This window comes from Ornithorhynchus anatinus, chromosome 21 (genome assembly GCF_004115215.2).
Source record: "Ornithorhynchus anatinus isolate Pmale09 chromosome 21, mOrnAna1.pri.v4, whole genome shotgun sequence".
NCBI lineage: Eukaryota > Metazoa > Chordata > Mammalia > Monotremata > Ornithorhynchidae > Ornithorhynchus > Ornithorhynchus anatinus.
In genome coordinates this window covers 23,139,582-23,156,076 of record NC_041748.1, presented here as the reverse complement: position 1 = coordinate 23,156,076, position 16,495 = coordinate 23,139,582, and the positions used below count along the sequence as shown (strand labels likewise).

At 71.9% G+C, this 16,495-nt stretch overlaps 2 protein-coding genes across 3 annotated transcripts in view; one reads left to right on the top strand and one right to left on the bottom strand.

The window, feature by feature from the left end:
- Positions 1-16,495, bottom strand: part of PI4KA (phosphatidylinositol 4-kinase alpha) — a 76,512-nt gene that overhangs the window by 24,044 nt on the left and 35,973 nt on the right. Inside the window, 6 exon segments of the mRNA XM_029049217.2 lie at positions 244-368; positions 467-537; positions 1,026-1,108; positions 2,521-2,654; positions 3,226-3,362; positions 3,801-3,909. Of these exon segments, the coding sequence (XP_028905050.1) occupies positions 244-368; positions 467-537; positions 1,026-1,108; positions 2,521-2,654; positions 3,226-3,362; positions 3,801-3,909 (659 nt within the window).
- On the top strand, positions 4,744-14,945 carry SERPIND1 (serpin family D member 1). Of its 2 annotated transcripts, none has more exons than XM_029049220.2 (6): positions 4,744-4,913; positions 6,097-6,186; positions 7,986-8,899; positions 11,474-11,747; positions 14,055-14,199; positions 14,630-14,945. In XM_029049220.2, exons 3-6 carry the CDS (start codon positions 8,002-8,004, stop codon positions 14,729-14,731), a joined length of 1,419 nt encoding a protein of 472 aa, XP_028905053.1. In that variant the 5' UTR covers positions 4,744-4,913; positions 6,097-6,186; positions 7,986-8,001; the 3' UTR covers positions 14,732-14,945. The 2 variants fall into 2 exon arrangements, with proteins under 2 accessions (XP_028905053.1, XP_028905052.1); XM_029049219.2 differs by having other exon boundaries at positions 4,760-4,913; positions 14,540-14,945.

Here is a 16,495-nt window from a genome sequence, read left to right as displayed (position 1 = left end):
CTCGGGTTCTTGGGGGCGCGTGCCGAGAGACGAATCCGAGAGACGGGCACGAGGGGGAAAGGCGGAGGCCGCCAGTCCGCTCCGGAGGAGATCCCAGGCTGGAGGTGGAGGGAGAATTTCCGGGCCCCAAGCTCGGGCCTCTCGCCCGCCCCGGGGCCACCCTCCGACCCGCCCCCCCCGCAGACGCCCCCGCCCGGGGGCGGCCACATGCGGAAGCGAGGGCAGGAGAGGCGGGGCGCTCACTTATCCACCAGGCCTGACAAGTATTTGTCGGCGACTCTCCGGATCCTCTTGTGAATGTGGTTGAAGTTCACCAGTAAGAACTGAGCGTGCCTCTCCAGCTCCGCCTCGTTCTCCTTCGTCTTCGCCTGCGGGGGAGGAGGGGGACGGGCGCGGGGAGAAGCTGGCCTCGGGCACCGGAAGGAAGTCGGCCGCGGGAGACGGCTCGCTTCTCGACACAACTCACTTTGTCGGCCATCATGTTTAAGAAGGCGTCGAACACTTTGTCCGCCACCGCGATCACGCACTGCATCATTCCTGGGCGGAGGGGAGAGAGCGAGGCGATCCGGATCAACCGTCCATTCGCCCTCTCCGCCCGCTCCGCCCAACGACCCGGGCACCCGCCTGGACGATCCGTCCGTTCATCCGTCCACTTGGGCCATCCCTCCCTCCGCCTACCTCGACCGTCCGTCCGTCCCTCCCTCCCCCGGCCCGCCCCGACCGTCCGTCCGGCCGCCTCCCCTCGACCGCTCGTCCGGCCGGCCGCCCGCCTCGACCGTCCGTCCGTCCGTCCTTCGCCCGCGGGAGCAAAGCCCCCCCAACCAGGGGGTCCGGGAGGCACCCGCCCGCCCTCCTTTCCCACAGAGCCTCCTCGCCGGCTCGGGCGGTCCCGCCTCCCTCCCGGCCCGCCTCCCCAACTGCCCCTCTCGACGTGGGGGGGGGGGGGGGGGGGCGACGGGAGGCGGGGGGAGGGACCGGCCCACCCTGATCGGGCAAGGGTAACGGGAGAAGTCCCGCCGTCTCACCGGACTTGTCTTTCTGAATAGCCTTGTCCTCGAAGTAACAGAACATCACCTGGAAGCGGTCCGGGTCGGTCGAACGCAGCACCCTGTCGACGACACGGGGCGGGAGGAATCACCGTGGCCACGTTCCCGGTGGGGCCGAGCCACCGCCTCCCCCCCGAGCGCGCACCGCTCGGAGAACCGACGTCATCCTTTTCGATTCGTTTATTTCTCTCGGTGTCCGCCTCCCCCTCTAGAGCGCGAGCTCGCCGCGGGCGGGGACCGCGGCGTCCGCCGGCCCCGCTGCGGCGTCGACTCCCGGGCGCTCGGGACGGTGCTCTGCGCAGAGCGAGGGCTCGACAGGTACCGCCGCCGACGGTGAGGGAGCTGGGGCGGGCCCACCGGACCCCGCCCCCGTCCCACACCGCGCTCGCTCACGGTTTAAGAGGGACGGGGCGCGGGGATCCGAGCCCCATCTTCCCGAGGGGGAGACGGGGGTCCGGCGAGGTGCCGCGGCGGGGCCGAGGCGAGGGCCGGGACTAGAAGCCGGGGCTCCCGGCCTGTCGCCTCGCGCCCGTTCCCCAGTCAGACCTGAGGGGGGACAGCGATCCGGCCGGGCGCGGCCGGCCGACAGTCTGGGGTGCGAAACTGCTTGGTTCTGAGGCGGGGCACGGGTGCGGCGGCCATCCGGCCTCTCCCTCGGGCCCCCGGCCCCCGGCGAAGGAGCCGCGCCGCCCCCGCGACTGCGTCCCGGGAGGACGGCCCTGCTAGGCCTGGGGTTCGGAAGGTCATGGACCCCGGGCGAGTCACCTGGCTCTTCCGGGTCCCCGGTCACCTCGACCGTCAAATGGGGATTACCACTGTGAGCGCCACGGGGCAGAAGCAGCGTGGCACAGCGGAGAGAGCCCGGGCTTGGGGGGTCAGAGTTCACGGGTTCGGATCCCGGCTCTGCCGCTCGCCAGCCGGGCGACTCTGGGCGAGTCACTTCGCTTCTCGGTGCCTCGCTTACCTCATCTGTAAAACGGGGATCGAGACCGTGAGCCCCGCGAGGGGACGACCCGATCGCCTCGTATCCCCCAGCGCTTAGAACGGTGCTCTGCGCACAGCCAGCGCTTAACGGATACCACCGCTTATCGAGAGGCAGCGCGGCTCAGTGGAAAGAGCACGGGCTTTGGGGTCAGAGGTCATGAGTTCGAGCTCTGCCACCCTTAAGCTGTGGGACCGTGGACGAGTCACTTAACTTCTCTGTGCCCCGGTTACCTCATCTGTAAAAGGGGGATTAAGACCGTGAGCCCCACGGGGGACGACCCGACCCCCCCCCCGCCCCCGCGTCTACCCCGGCGCTCAGAACGCCGCTCGGCACACAGCAGGCGCTGAACCGACACCGGCGGCGTCATCACGCGGGACAGGGCCCGTGACCAACCCGACCGGCCCGCGCCCGCCCCGGCCCTCGGAACGGCGCCTGACGCAGAGGGAGCGCTCAACGGACACCGTCGGAATAACCGTCTCACGTCCAGACCTCATGGACTCCAGCCGGTAGACGGACAGCAGGTAGGTGGACATGGCGAAGTCCAGCTTGTTGATGAGGGCGGACACTTCGGGCGGGGGGTCCAGGAGGTTGATGACGGTGCTGCGTAGTTCGTTCAGCTCCGCCTACGATCCACCACCGAGCGCTTACCGCGCGCGCAGCGCCGGACCACGGGCTCGGGAGGCCGCAACGCGAGCGAGTCGGCGGACGCGCCCGCCCCCCCCCCCCCCCCCCCGCCCGCAGTCGGTTTATAGTCTACGGGGGAAAGACCGGCTTTCAAATCAATTACCGGCCGGGGAAACAGGAGAATATAAGGATACGGACGTGAGGGCCGTGGGGCCGGGGTGAGCGTCGAAGAGCTTGAGGGGTACAGAGAACCCCCTCCCCGCACCGGGCGACGGAAAGGCGGGCCCCCGGAAGGCGCGGGGGACTCCACGGACGACGTACACCTAGATATCCACGCACAGGCGCGTACGCGGACGTGGACGTGTATACGCAATCACAGAGATCGTGGCCGTCGACCGGGCGAGCGTACGCTCTTCCGAACGAGCCGCCCAACCATCGTTTCGAACGCATCCCGGCGGTCGAGGCTCTGACCCCTGAACCCCCGCGGCCTACTGCCGCGGGCCGAGTTCCCCGGGAGGGGCAAAGCCCTCCCTAAGGCTCCCGGCCGCGCCGGCCCCCCCGGGGCCTCACCGGGGTCACGGTGTCGTTCTTCATGGCGGAGTTGTACTGGAGCACGGAGCGCAGCGGCTCTCTGCTGGGGAAGGTGAGCAGCGGGGACTTGGTGGCGATCTCACACACTCCCTCGTACCACTCCTCCGGCCACAGCCCTGCAGCAGGGACACGGGAGGCGGTGGAGGGGGCGGGGGGGCGCCCAAGCCTGGCGTCGAGACCAGTCCTGCCGGCCGCCGCCCGGGCCCAAGTGGCCCAACGGGGCCAGCTCTGGGAGTGACCCCTTTCGGATCTGGGGCTTCGGCTGCCTCCCCGGACCCCTCTGGCCGCCCAAGTGGCCGTGAGCCGCCTCCTCCCCCTTCTTTTCCCCATCGCCTCTCCCACCCGCTCCCTTCTCCTCTCTCCACCTCCCCCTCTTCCTTCCTTCCTTCTCTCCCACCTCCTCCTCCTCTTCCGTTCCCTTCTCCTGGCACTCCCGTGTCCTCCTCCTCCTCCTCCTCCTCTCCCACTCGTTCCATCTCTTCCGGTCTCTCCCACCTCCTCTCCCGCTTCCCCATCTCCTCCCCTCCCAAGCCCGTGGAAGCCGCGGGACTCACCCGACCCCTCCACGGCGAATCCCATGAGCACGGAATACAGCCAGAAGTCCCGGAAGAGCTTCTGCAGCCTGGGTTTGGCCTCCTTGATGGGCGGCAGGCGTCTGGTCAACTGGCGGGCGAGAGCAGGGGAGACGGTCGGCCGCCCGCCCCCGGCTCCGCCGAGCGGGGCCACCGAGTCCGAAGCGCGGGCCGGCAACGGCGCGGCGGCGGCTCGGGGCAGATCCGAGCGATCCCGTTGGACACGGTCCCCGGCCCACGTGGGGCCGAGAGCCTCAACCCCCGTTTCACGGAGGAGGTAGCCGGGCCCAGAAAGCGGACCCGTCCGAGTCACGCCGCAGCGGACGGGTGGCGGAGCCGGGACCAGAACCCGTGACCCTCCGATTCCCGGGCCCCCGCTCTAGCCGCTCCGCCCCGCTGCTTCGATGCTACGCGTCTCCAGCTCACGAGGAGCTCTCGTGACGGAACCTAGAGGACGGGAAGCGGCACGGTCTACCGGGAGGGCGCCGTCCCGGGAACCGGGGAACCCGGGCCCTTCTTACGACGATACCATCTGCCGCCCGTCAGCAGCGGAACCTCGGGCGAGCCGCTCGGCGGCTCCGCGCCTCGGTTCCCCTCAGCCGTTGCAACGGGGAGCCGATCCCGTCCTCCCTCCCGCTTAGACGACAGGGTCCGCGCGCACGGGGGGTTGGCGGTGGGGCACCTCTCGTGGGGAAGAGGACCGGTCCTCTCCCCCCCCGGGGGACGACGACCGCCGCCACCGAAGGTTCGAGCCTCCGCCCCGGCGGGACCTGATCAGAACCCGGTCCCCTGCCTCCCGGGCCCCGTTGCTTTCGCAACGGCCCGGTCAGAGGCGTCAGCCCGGGCGGGGGGGCGTCCGGGCGGACGGATCGGCGGTTCTGACCCCCGAGGCGGTCCCGCCCGAGCGGAAGGCCGGACCCCCGCGGGGGCGGGGAGCGGGGCCGCGTTTGGGCTGACGAGGCAGGTTTGGCGTGTTTGGTTTAGGGCTTGTTTACTCTGGAAGATCCTCACGAGCCTCGCACCAAAGTTCACGATTCAGACCCCCACCGGGGGCATCTGAAGCTCCCGCAGCCACCGCCTCCGCCCGCCTCGCAGGTTAAGAGGGGCTCCGGGGGAGACGTTCGAGGCCTCGGGCCGCGAGAGCCGGAGCCCCCGGGGCGGGGGGCCACCCGGACGTAGAGTCCCTCTCCCCTCCTCCTCCCGTCCGCCGGGGTGGCCGTTCCCTCGCCCTCCCCCTCCGGCCCCCGCTCGGCGCCGGGCGAGGGAGGGGGCGCCGGGGTCCCCGAGACGAATCGCACGGGGCGCCAAGGAGGCCGGAGGGGCCGGGGGGGGGGGGGGGGGGCCGGCGAGGGTGGAACCCCTAGCGTCCCCCCAACGAACAACCCCACTCTACCCGCGAGGGACCCTCCCCCGCGCCCCCACCCGACCCGGGGCCCGGAGAAATTCCGGTGGGCCCGGCCTCCGGGGACCGGGGTCGGACGGTCTGGTCCCCGTCCAGATCTGCCCCCTTTCCCCCACGGCGGGCGGGCAAGTTGGGGCTCTTCTGTTTTGTTCATTTGGAGAAAAAAAAAAGTGCCCTCTTTACAAACGAAAATAACCAAAAAAAAAAAAAATCCCAAGTACAAGCGATTCAAGGTACCGCGATATCTTTTCCGGGGGGTAAGGGGAAAACTCAAGGGAAAAAATCCGTCAGGGCCGACTGGTGCCGGGAGGGTTTTCTCTCCACTCGTGCCCGGAACCCCCCCGGAGACCCCCCCGGGCTTCCGTCCAAGAAGGCCCCTCCCCCTCCCCCGCCCCCCCCCCCCCCCATCTATTTACTTCTCTCTCCCCACGGGCCCGGGACTCGCAAGGTCCACGGGTCCTAAATCCCGGCTCTGCGCCGGTCTGCTTGTGTGGCCTCGGGCGAGTCGCTCCGCCGGGCCTCCGTCCCCTCATCTGTAAAACGGGCATCGAGGCCGCGAGGCCCCCTGAGGGACGGGGAGGGTCCGACCCGCTTCGCCTTCATCCGCCCCCGCGCCCGCTACGGGCGCCCGGCCCGAAGGAGTTATTCTACTGCCGCGACTGTCATCGATCGATGGCGCTCGCGAGCGCGTGCCGCGCGCGAGAGGATACGGAAGCTGGCAGACGTGATTCCCGCCCACGGGGGGCCTTATCGGTCGAGCGGGGGGTTGGCCATCCCGTCTGGTCGTCCCTCGAAGGGTCTACACCGATCGGTTCTTCCCGATTCTTCTCGGCTCCCCGCCTCTCCGGGCCTGTGGCTCTTTTTATTTTTCTCCAGCGGCACCTGCTGAGTCCTTACTACAAGCCGGACGCGGTTCTGAGCAAGGGGGGCACCTACAGTCTCAGTCTTCACCGTCTTACAGACGAGGTAACGGACGGGGAGACGTCACGCGGCCGGCCCAGGGTAGACACGCGGCGGGGCGGGGATCGGAACCCGGCTCCTTCGGACGCCCGGGCCCGGGCTCCAGCCACTAGGCCGCGCCGCGTCTCTTCGTCCCTGCGTGCGGGCCCGTCCTCCGGGCCCCGGGACGGCCCCCTCTCTCCGGCCCCGAGCCCCCCGAAGACGGGCAGAGGGCTGTGACGGCTCCCGGAAGGGACGGGTTTCTCCGGTCCACGCCCGGACCCATCGTCCGATCGGTCCCCGGCGTTTCCCGAGCGCTCGCTACGGTGCCCGGACGGCGCGACCCCAACGCCGTTCTCGTTCACGTCTCCCTCCTCGGCCCCCGGGGCCGGCCCCCTCCGCGGCCGGCGAGGAGTTCCCTGACCGTCGGCTCTCCCGCCTCCACCTGCGCTCGCCCCGCCCCCCCAATCCCGCCTGGCCCCGGCTCCCGCTCGGGCCTCTCGAGCCAACCCGCTCGCTACTCTCGCGACCCCCCAGGCCGGGAGCCGCGGCTGGGCCGGGGAACTCCCTCCGGGGCAGACCGCAGCTCTCCCCGTCTCCAGAGCCCGCCCGAGATCCCCCCTCCTGCTCCGGGAGGCCTTCCCCGATTAACCCCACGAGATCAAGTCTCGTCTTCCCGCCTTCCCTCCACCTCCACCTCAGCGCCCATTTCCCTCCCGCGTCCCCTCACCCGCCGCTGTAATTAACCGGGGGAGCAAGCGGGGCCCGGTGGAAAGAGCCCGGACCCGGCGGCCCCGGGCCCCGGGTTCCGTTCCCGGCTCCGCCTCCCGCCCGCTGCGTGGCCTCGGGCTGCTCCCTTCACCCCTCTGCGTCCTCCTCCGTAAAATGGGGGTTCGGGACCCGTGCCGCCCTCCCGCTTGGACCGCGGGCCCCGCGCGGGGGTAGGCCCCCCGTGTACCGGCCCGACGATCGCGTCTCTCCCCCGGGGCCCGCCACGGTGCTCGGCGCGTAGTAGGCGCTTGATGAACAGCACCGCCGCTCTTACGACCGCGGCGGCCCTGCTCTCTCTCGTCCTTCCCGACAACGTCCACCTCCCCCGCCGGATCGAAAGCTTCCGGAGCTCCCCTCCCTTCTCTTTACGTGCGCGCCCTTGCACGGCGCCAGTCAGATCGATCACCCCACGCTACCTCCTCAACGCTTCCCGCGTTGGGGGCCCCGCGCGGAAGGCCGGGCGGGACGCGTTCCCTGCCCCGGCGAGCTTAGAGTCGGACGGGCGGAAACGGCGTGGCCTCGTGGAAGGGACCCGGGCCGGGGAGTCCGGGGACGTGGGTTCCAGTCCCGGCTCCGCGTGACCCCCGGGCGGCGGCAGTTTTTTTGAAACGGTAATCAGCTGAGCGCTTACCGTTGGCCACTCCGAAGCTACTCGGCCCTAGGGTAGATCCGGACCGATGGGCTCCCCGTAGGCGCTTAACGGACGCCATTTCAAAACCCGCCCCCCCCCCCCCCCCGGGAACCAGAGTCCGCCGACGGACCCGGCCCGGCCCTCGGCTCGGCGCCCGGAACGCGGCGTCCAACGGACCCCGTCCGAAAAGCCGAGCGTCCGCCCAAAACGCGACACCCCGGCTTCGCCGCCCAGGGTCCCGGGCCCCGCCCCGGACCACACCCCCTCGCCGGAGGGGAGGGATCCGGGGCGGGACGGGACGGGACGGGACGCGCGTCCAACGGGGGGACCGGGCGCCCGGGGCGGACGGCCGGGGACACCGGCGGGGGCTCCCGTCTCCCGGTGGCCGCCGGCGTCAGCCCCCGCCCCCGGCCGTGTCTTCCAGCTCCGTCCGCGCCGGGATGAAGCCGGGGCTCGGCTGGCTCGCCGCGACCCTCCTCCTGCAGGCCGCCCTGGGCGCGGGGCCCCAACCCGGAGGCCGGGCGGCCGCCCCGGGATGGCGGCGGGCTGACAACGGGAGCGGCGGGGCCCCGCCCTTCCTGCCGGCCCGCTTCCACCAGGAGGACACCGTGACCGACGACCTCATCCCGGAGGACGGGCGGGGGCGGGCCGGCGGGGAGGAGGAAGAGGAGGAGGAGGACTACCTGGACCTGGACAAGATCCTCGGCGGCGACGGCGACGACGAAGACTACGCCGACGTCGTCGACGCCGCGCCCGAGGCGGACCCGGCGGGCGGGGCCGGGGGCGTCCTCCGCCTGTTCCAGGGCAAGACCCGGCTGCAGCGGCTCAACCTCCTCAACGCCCGCTTCGCCTTCCGGATGTACCGGGCCCTGCGGGACGGCGCCAACGGCAGCGACAACTTGCTCCTGGCCCCCGTGGGCATCTCCGCCGCCCTGAGCATGGTGTCCCTGGGCCTGCGGGGCGGGACGCGGCGGCAGCTGCTGGGGCCGCTGGGCTTCGAGGACTTCGTCAACGCCAGCGACTCCTACGACGGCCGGACGGTCCACGGCCTCTTCCGGAAGCTGACCCACCGCCTGTTCCGCCGCGACTTCGGCTTCACGCTCCGGGCGGTCAACGACCTGTACGTGCGGAAGGGCCTCGCCCTCCGCGACGGCTTCCGGAGCCAGCTGAGGGAGTACTACTTCGCCGAGCCCCAGCCCGCCGACTTCGCCGACCCGGCCTTCGTCGCCGCCGCCAACCGCCGCGTCCGCGGGCTGACCAAGGGGCTGATAAAGGAGGCCCTCGCCGACGTCGATCCCGCCACCGTGATGATGATTCTCAACTGCCTCTACTTCAAAGGTAAAAGCCGCGGCTCTCGCGTCCTTCTCCGCGCCCCTCGGTGGCTCCGCCCGGCGCCCCTCGGGGGGGCGGCGGTCCCGGCGTCCGGTAAGCGCTGACCTCGTTCCAGTCCGAAGCCCGGGCCCCGCCCGCGGGGCCGCGCCGCTCCCCGAGGCGTCGGGGCGGAGACAGAGGCAGCGGGGCGCGGTGGCAACAGCCCGGGCCCGGGAGCCGGAGGCCGTGGGTTCCAATCCCCCCCCGCCGGCGACCGGGCGAGTCGCTCCCCTTCCCCGGGCCTCGGCTCCCTCATCCGTAGAACGGGGATGAAGACGGCGGGCCCCACGCGGGGCGGCCCCGCTTGCCTCCTACCCACCCCGGCGCTGAGAACGGGGCTCGGCCCACGGCCGGCTCCCGCCCGACGCCGGCGTCACTCTCACGCCGCTGGGAAGCGGCGTGGCTCGGCGGAAAGAGCCCGGGCTTGGGAGTCGGGGGTCACGGGTTCCGACCCCGGCTCCGCCACTCGCTTGGCGGCGTGACTCTGGGCAAGTCACTTGACTTCTCGGCGCCTCGGTCACCCCATCCGCCTGACGGGGACCGAGACCGTGAGCCCCACGCGGGCCGGCCCGATAGCCCCGTACGTCCCCCAGCGCTCAAGAGCAGTGCCCGGCCCGCGGCGAGCGCTCAACGGACACCGGCGACGACCCACCGCCGTTACGCAAGCCCATCGGGTTGGCCCCGGTGTGGGTCCCACGGGGGAGTCGCCGTCTCAGAGCCCATCTTCCAGATGAGGCCAGTGAGGTTTAAGAGCCCGGGCGTGGGAGTCGGAGGTCACGGGTTACGAATCGGAGCTCTGCCTCTCGCCGGCCGGGTGAGCGCGGGCGAGTCGCTCCGCTGCTCTGGGCCTCGGTTCCCTCATCCGGTACACGGGGACCGAGACCGGGAGCCTCACTGAACCAACGGGTGAGCGCTAAGTGCCCGGGAGAGCGCAGGACATCGGACCCGGCGGGCCCGGCCCCCGTCCGGGAAGAGGCCGCGTGGGGCTCCCGGCCTCGGCTGCGGGGTGAGCGAGTATCCCGACTCCCCTTCGGCGGGCGAGGAAACTGAGGCGCAGAGAAGCGAAGCGAATCGCCCGAGGCGACGCCCCGGGCACGGGGCGGAGCTGGGATTCGAACCCGGGTCCCCCGACGCCCGGACCCGGGCTCTTGCCTCTAGGCCATCTCCCCCGAACTCGATCCCGCCCCGGGGACCGGCCCGAGGGGGTCGAGGTGCGCTCACGCGGTCCCAGTTGGCCAGAGACGCGGCGGGGAGAGAAGCGGTCCCGAGCCGGACTCCCTTCCGACCCCCCGACGGCACCGACCGAGCGCCCGTCGCGGGCGGGCCGCTGTGCTGGACTCCCCCCGCGTACCGGGTACGGCGCCCGGTGCCTCTTATCCCATCTGTGGGCAGCTGCGGTGGGAATGAACGTGGCGTCCGGTGGGCGCCCACTCGGCGCGCCCGCTGTACGCGGGGCACCCGACCGGGACGGGGGCGGGCGCGCCGGGGCTAAGAGGGACCGTCCCCGTCCGCGGGGCTCTTCCGGGGCAGTGGGGGAGACCGATCCCGCGGCCGGTTCCCGACCGGCGGTCCGGAGGAAAAACGGGACGGGGACGTGAGCGGGCGTCTCACCTACCGGGGGACGGCAGAGTGCATCCCGAGGTGCTCGGGGCGTGGCTCGGCGGAGAGGGCACGGGCTTCCGAGTCCGAGGTCACGGGTTCGAATCCCGGCCCCGCTCCCCGTCAGCTGCGCGGCTTCAGTTCTCTGTGCCTCGGTCGCCCCATCCGCCTGGCCGGCCGATTCCCTCGGCCGACTGTCGCGGTACGACCGCCTGGGCCGCCGGCCCCGCGGCCCGCTCCGGGTAACGAGACCGAGGAGGAGGAAGAGGGAGCCGACGGGGCGGGGGGCGGGGGGCGCGGCCAGAAAGGGCGGGGTGAGAGGAGCCGGGCCGCGACGCCGCCGGGTTCCTCCTCGGGGGGCCCCACCCCCCGAGCCAAAGATCGGCTCCTCCGGGGCACCCGGTCGACGGGAGACGGGCGACGGGACTTTACACGGCCACGTGCGCAAGCGCCCCCGCGCCGGGTCAACGCCACCTCCCCCGCGGGACTCTACGAACGCACGCACGCACCCGGGGTCGACGCGCTAACGGCCACGGGAGACACCCGGGGTCACCGCGATCATCGCCCCCGGGACCTCCCGCGTGGTGACGCTCGGAGGAATCCGCCGCTCGTCCGTCTGCGCGAGCTCGGGCGCGTCCCGGCCTCTCCGCGCCTCGGCTCCCTCTTCCGTTAAACGGGGATTGGGATCCCGTCCCGTCCCCGACCTCGCCCGGGAGCCCCGCGTGGGGCAGGGACCGGGTCCAACCCGCTCATTCGCCCCAGCGCCTAAGCCCAGGGTGGGAACTGGACATCCATTCGGTCGTACCTACGGGCAGGGCACCGGACAAGGCGCTCGGCGCCGTACAGGTACGGGGCCGGGCAGCGTCTCCGGACGCCCTGGCCGCTCGCGGAGGCTCCCCTTTCCGGACCGTCCCGACCGGCGCGACCCCTTCCCTTCCCCAGGGACCTGGGAGAACAAGTTCCCGGCCGAAATGACGCACAAACGCAACTTCCGTCTCAACGAGCGCGAGGTGGTCAAGGTCCCCATGATGCAGACCAAGGGCAACTTCCTGGCCGCCAACGACCACGTCCTGGACTGCGACGTCCTGCGGCTCCCGTACGTGGGGAACATCAGCATGCTGGTCGTCGTCCCGCACAAGCTGGCCGGCATGAGGGCCCTGGAGAGCCAGCTGACCCCCGGCGTGGTGGACGGCTGGAGGAGGAGCATGACCAACAGGTACGCGGGCCCGGGGCCCCGCGCTCTCCCCCGGGCCCCGTCCTCCGGGGCGAGGCGGGGGGGGTCCCCTCCCCCCTCCCCTCCCCTCCCGCGTGGCGAGCCGGCGTCGCGTCCCGGCGGACGAGAGTAACGTCGCCGCTCGTCGTCCTCGACGGTATCCACCGAGCGCCCGCCGCGCGCCGGGCGCTCGGGGAGGAACGACGCGGCCGGGTCGCCCATCGCATTCTCCGCCTCGGTCCCCGTCCGCCCGGCGAGGGGGCCCGACGGGGAACGACCGCTTGGTACGGTGCTCTGCATCCAGTAAGTGGCACGGATCGATTTAATCCTTCCCCGGGATGATCGTGATCGTCAGATATCGTGTCCTACGCACGCTATACGATGTATAGTGGACACGTACACACACACGTGGACGTCCAGCGTATCGACGTAGAGTAACGGTAATAACGTCGGTGTCGGTTAAGCGCTCACCGGGCGCAGAGCACCGTTCTACGCGCCGGGGTGACAATAATAATAACCGGGTGCAGAGCACCGTGCTAAGCGCTGGGGGGGGGTACGGGGTCATCGGGTTGGCCCACGGGGGGCTCACAGTCCTCGTCCCCGTTTTAATGATAACAACGTGGGTATCCGCGAAGCGCTCACTAGGCGCGGAGCGCCGTCCCAAGCGCCGGGGTAATAATGACGATGACGCGGGTATCTGTGAAGCGCCCGCTGGGTGCCGAGCGCCGTTCTAAGCGCCGGGGGAGGTGCAGGGGAATCAGGCCGTCCCTCGTGAGGCTCACGGCGAATCCCCGTTGTACAGATGAGGTGACGGAGGCCCAGAGAAGCGAAGCGACTCGCCCACGCTCACACTGCTGCCAAGGGGCAGAGCCGGGAGTCGGACCCGTGACCTCTGACTCCCAAGCCCGGGCTCCTTCCGCTGAGCCACGTCCCCGCCGTACGCTAGGTCGTACTACGTGGGATAGATGACGACGACCGTACTCGTTTAGCACTCACTACGTGCCGAGCACCGTTCACTCGTCCGATTTACCGAGGGCTCACCGCGCGCAGGGCGCCGTCCCACGCGCCGGGGAAGAGACGGGTCGAGCGGGTCGCACCCGCTTCCCACGTCGGGCTCCCACTCTCGTTCCCCGTTTTTAACGACCGAGGCGACCGAGGCGCGCGGCGTCTCGCCCGAGGTCCACGGCAGACGGGCGGCGGGGCCGGGAACGTTCACTCATTCGTTGGACGGCACCTACCGAGCGCTTACCGGGCGCAGAGCCCCGGCCCAGGCGCTCGGAACGGACAGGCCGACGACAGACGGGGACGGTCCCCGCCCTCGGACGGGCTCCCGGCCCGATCGGGGGAGACGGACGGGAACGGCGCCGGTAGACAGAATCGAGGGGACGAACGTCTCATTAAGACGGCGGCAAAGGAATAGAATCGGGCCGACGGACAGCGCGCTACACAAAACCAACAGGGGGACGAAGACACAGACAGTCGAGCGGACGGGCGCGGGGCCGACGCGGGGCGGGACGGGAGAGGGGGGAGAAGAGGGTTCGGCCTACGCGGCCGAGGTCACGCGGGGATGCTTCGGGGCGCGGCTCCCCCCCGCCCCCCACCCGGCGACGCCGGAGGCGCCCAGGGCGAGGGATTTTCTTCGCGGTTCGGGGCCCCGGGGGAACCGCCGCCTGGCTCAGCGGGAGGAGCCCGGGCTCGGGAGTCGGGGGTCACGGGTTCGAATCCCGGCGCGGCCACATGGCAGTTGGGTGACCTCAGGCGAGTGCTCGGTGCCCCGGTCGCCTCCTCCGCAAAACGGGGACCAAGCCCGGGAGCCTCACGGGGGCCCGACCTGACTACCCGGTGCTCAGAACGGTGCCGTGCCCATAGTGAGCGCTTAACGGATACCCACGTTATCATTTAGAGGAGCAGAGGGGCGCGGCGGAAAGAGCCCGGGCTTGGGAGTCGGAGGTCACGGGTTCGAATCCCGGCCCCGCCCCCGCCCCCGCCCCCCCCCCCGCCCCGGTCGGCCGTGGGACCGCGGGCGAGTCGCTTCGGGGATTAACCGTGAGCCTCACGCGGGGCGACCCGATGACCCGGTTGTCCACTCCGGCGCTCGGAACGGCGCTCCGCACAGAGTAAGCGCTCGACGAATACCGACGCTATTCTTCTCCTCTGGGCCTCGGTCCCCCCCGTCTTGAAGACGGGGACGAGGACCGCGAGCCTCCCGTGGGACCGGCCGACGGGCCCGGGTCTCCCCCGGGCCCCGCACGGAGTAAGCGCCAGAACGAATCCCCACGTCATCATCGCGACCTCCTCCTTCTCGGGCAGAACGAGGGAGGTGCTGCTCCCCCGGTTCAGGCTGGAGAAGAAGTACGACCTCGTGGAAGCTCTCAGGTCCGTGGGCATCACCGATCTGTTCGACCAGAACGGGGATTATTCCGGAATGACCGACGGAAAGATCATCATCCATCAGGTAACCTCCCCCTCCCGTCTTCCTCCGCGCTTCGGGGCGCCGTTCCGAGCGCCGGGGTGGACGGCTCGGAACCCGGATCCTCCCGTCCGCCGGGCCCGCGCGGCGTCCCTAAGGGCCACGCCGCCCCCCCCCCCCCCGCCCCCGTCCTCCCCTTCCCGCATTCCTTCCTTCCGCCCCGTCCCCCCCCCCCCCCCCCCCGCCGCGGGCGGTCGACCCGGCCGGGCGAGCGGGGCGGCCCGGAGGGGAGGTGCGGGCGGCAGCCGGACGCGGAGGCTCGGAGGGGCACGTCTCCGCTGCGGCGACGCCGGCCCCCGAGATCCCGCTCTTCCCTCCCGGACAGTTCAAGCACCAGAGCACCATCACGGTGAACGAGGAGGGCACCCAGGCGGCGGCGGTGACCGCCGTGGGGTTCATGCCCCTCTCCACCCAGGTCCGCTTCGTCGTCGACCGCCCCCTCCTCTTCCTCGTCTACGAGCACCGCACCGGCTGCCTGCTCTTCGTGGGCAGGGTGGCCGACCCCGGCCGGTCCTGACGGGCGAGGCCCGCCCCGGCCGGGCGGCTCCCGCCGGGCCACGGTCGCCCCTCCGTCGCCACCCGTCGCTCGGGGCCCCGGGGGAGGGGGAGGACGCCCCCCGCCCCAGGGGGCCGCGGGCGCCGGGGCCCGCCGCCGGAAGGCTTCCCGGCGAGCGCCCCCTCCGGGTCCTCCGACGCCCCGGGTCCGACCGAGTAAAGCACGTAGAACCCGACCGGCCTCTCCCCGACTCGGTCGTCGCCTCGCCCGCGGCCCTCCGGGGAGTCTCGGAGGGAGGGCCGTTGCCCCGCCCCGCCGCGATCTGTCGAGCGCCTACTGCGCGCGGCGCCGGTCGTTCGGGGGAGCACGACACGACGGCGTCGGTGGGCCGCGCTCTGTGCCCCGGTCCCCGTCCCCCGGCGGCCCCGAGAGGGGAGCGGGCGCCGCCCTCCGGGACGGTGCCCCGCGCACGGTAAGCGGCCGGTAACCAGCGCCGCCGCCCCGGGCGCGCGGCGGGGGCTCCTTCCCCGGCCGCCGCCTCCCCCCCGGTCCGGCGACGCGAGCGTCGCCCTCCGCTGACCCCGCGCTCCATCCGGGGCGGTCGGGACCCCGGGTCGGCAGGGAGGTTTGGGCTTCGCGGACCGGGGGTGCCGGGGACCTGCCCCGTCGGCCTCCGTTAACGAAACGACCCGTCAGCGGGAGCCGGGAGGGTCGCGGGTTCCCACCCCGGCGCCGCCACCCGTCCGGTGTGCGACCTCGGGCGGGTCGCCGAACCTCCCGGTGCCTCAGTTGCCTCACCCGTAAAGGAGGGGATCTGAGAGAAAACAAAAGCGAGCCCCACGTGGGCCAACGGGACGACCCCGTCTCTCCCCCGGCGCTCAGAACGGTGCTCGGCCCCCAGTGAGCGCTCACCGGGTACCGCGATTATTACCGTCACTTACCGAGTGCTTAGCATCTAACAGCGACGACGGTCTCGGTTAAGCGCCTGCCGTGGGCCGGGCACCGTCCCAGGCGTTGGAACGTAGCGACCGTGGGGTCTGGTGAGCGCTTACTACGCACCCGGCACCGCGCCGGGGTGGACGCAAGCACCGTTCTAAGCGCTGGGAGGGATACAAGGTGATCCGGTTGGCCCGCCTGGGGCTCCCGGTCTTGATCCCCGTTGGCCGGACGAGGGAACCGAGGCCCGGACAAGTGAAGCCACACGCCCGAGGCCACCCGGCTGACAGGGGGCGGACCCGGGATTCGAACCCGCACCCGGGGACGCCCCCGGACGCGTCGTCGACGGCTCGGCCCCCGGGGGCCCCGATGATCCGGGGCGAACGCGGCCCCACGCCCGGGCGCCCACATCCGCCGTCCCTTTATTTCCGTCAACGCCTCCCCCCCGAGCCCGTGAGCTCGCCGCGGGCGGGGGAGGCGTCCGTCCCGTCGCCGCGGTCCGGCGCCCCGCACGCGGGCCGGCGCTCGGTCGGCGCCGTCGACCGGCCGACAGAGGAGAAAGGGCGCGAGGGCGGTGACGCCGTTCCCGGGCCGCCCCGGACCCCCGTCTTCAGGGGTTGGGCAAGAAGATCAAATATTTGCGTCCTCCCCCGACCCGTAACCGTCGACCCCGGCCGGGCGGCACCGGTTCCACCCGCCCGAGGTCGCGGGTCGGGAGACGCCGCCGCCCCGGGGAGGCCGGGGGCTCCCGGCGTGCCGACCGCGTCCACCGGGCGCTTCCCGGGCGCGGAGCGCCGCGCGAGCGCCCGGGAGAAGACGGCACGACGCGAATGGGACACCTTCCCCGCC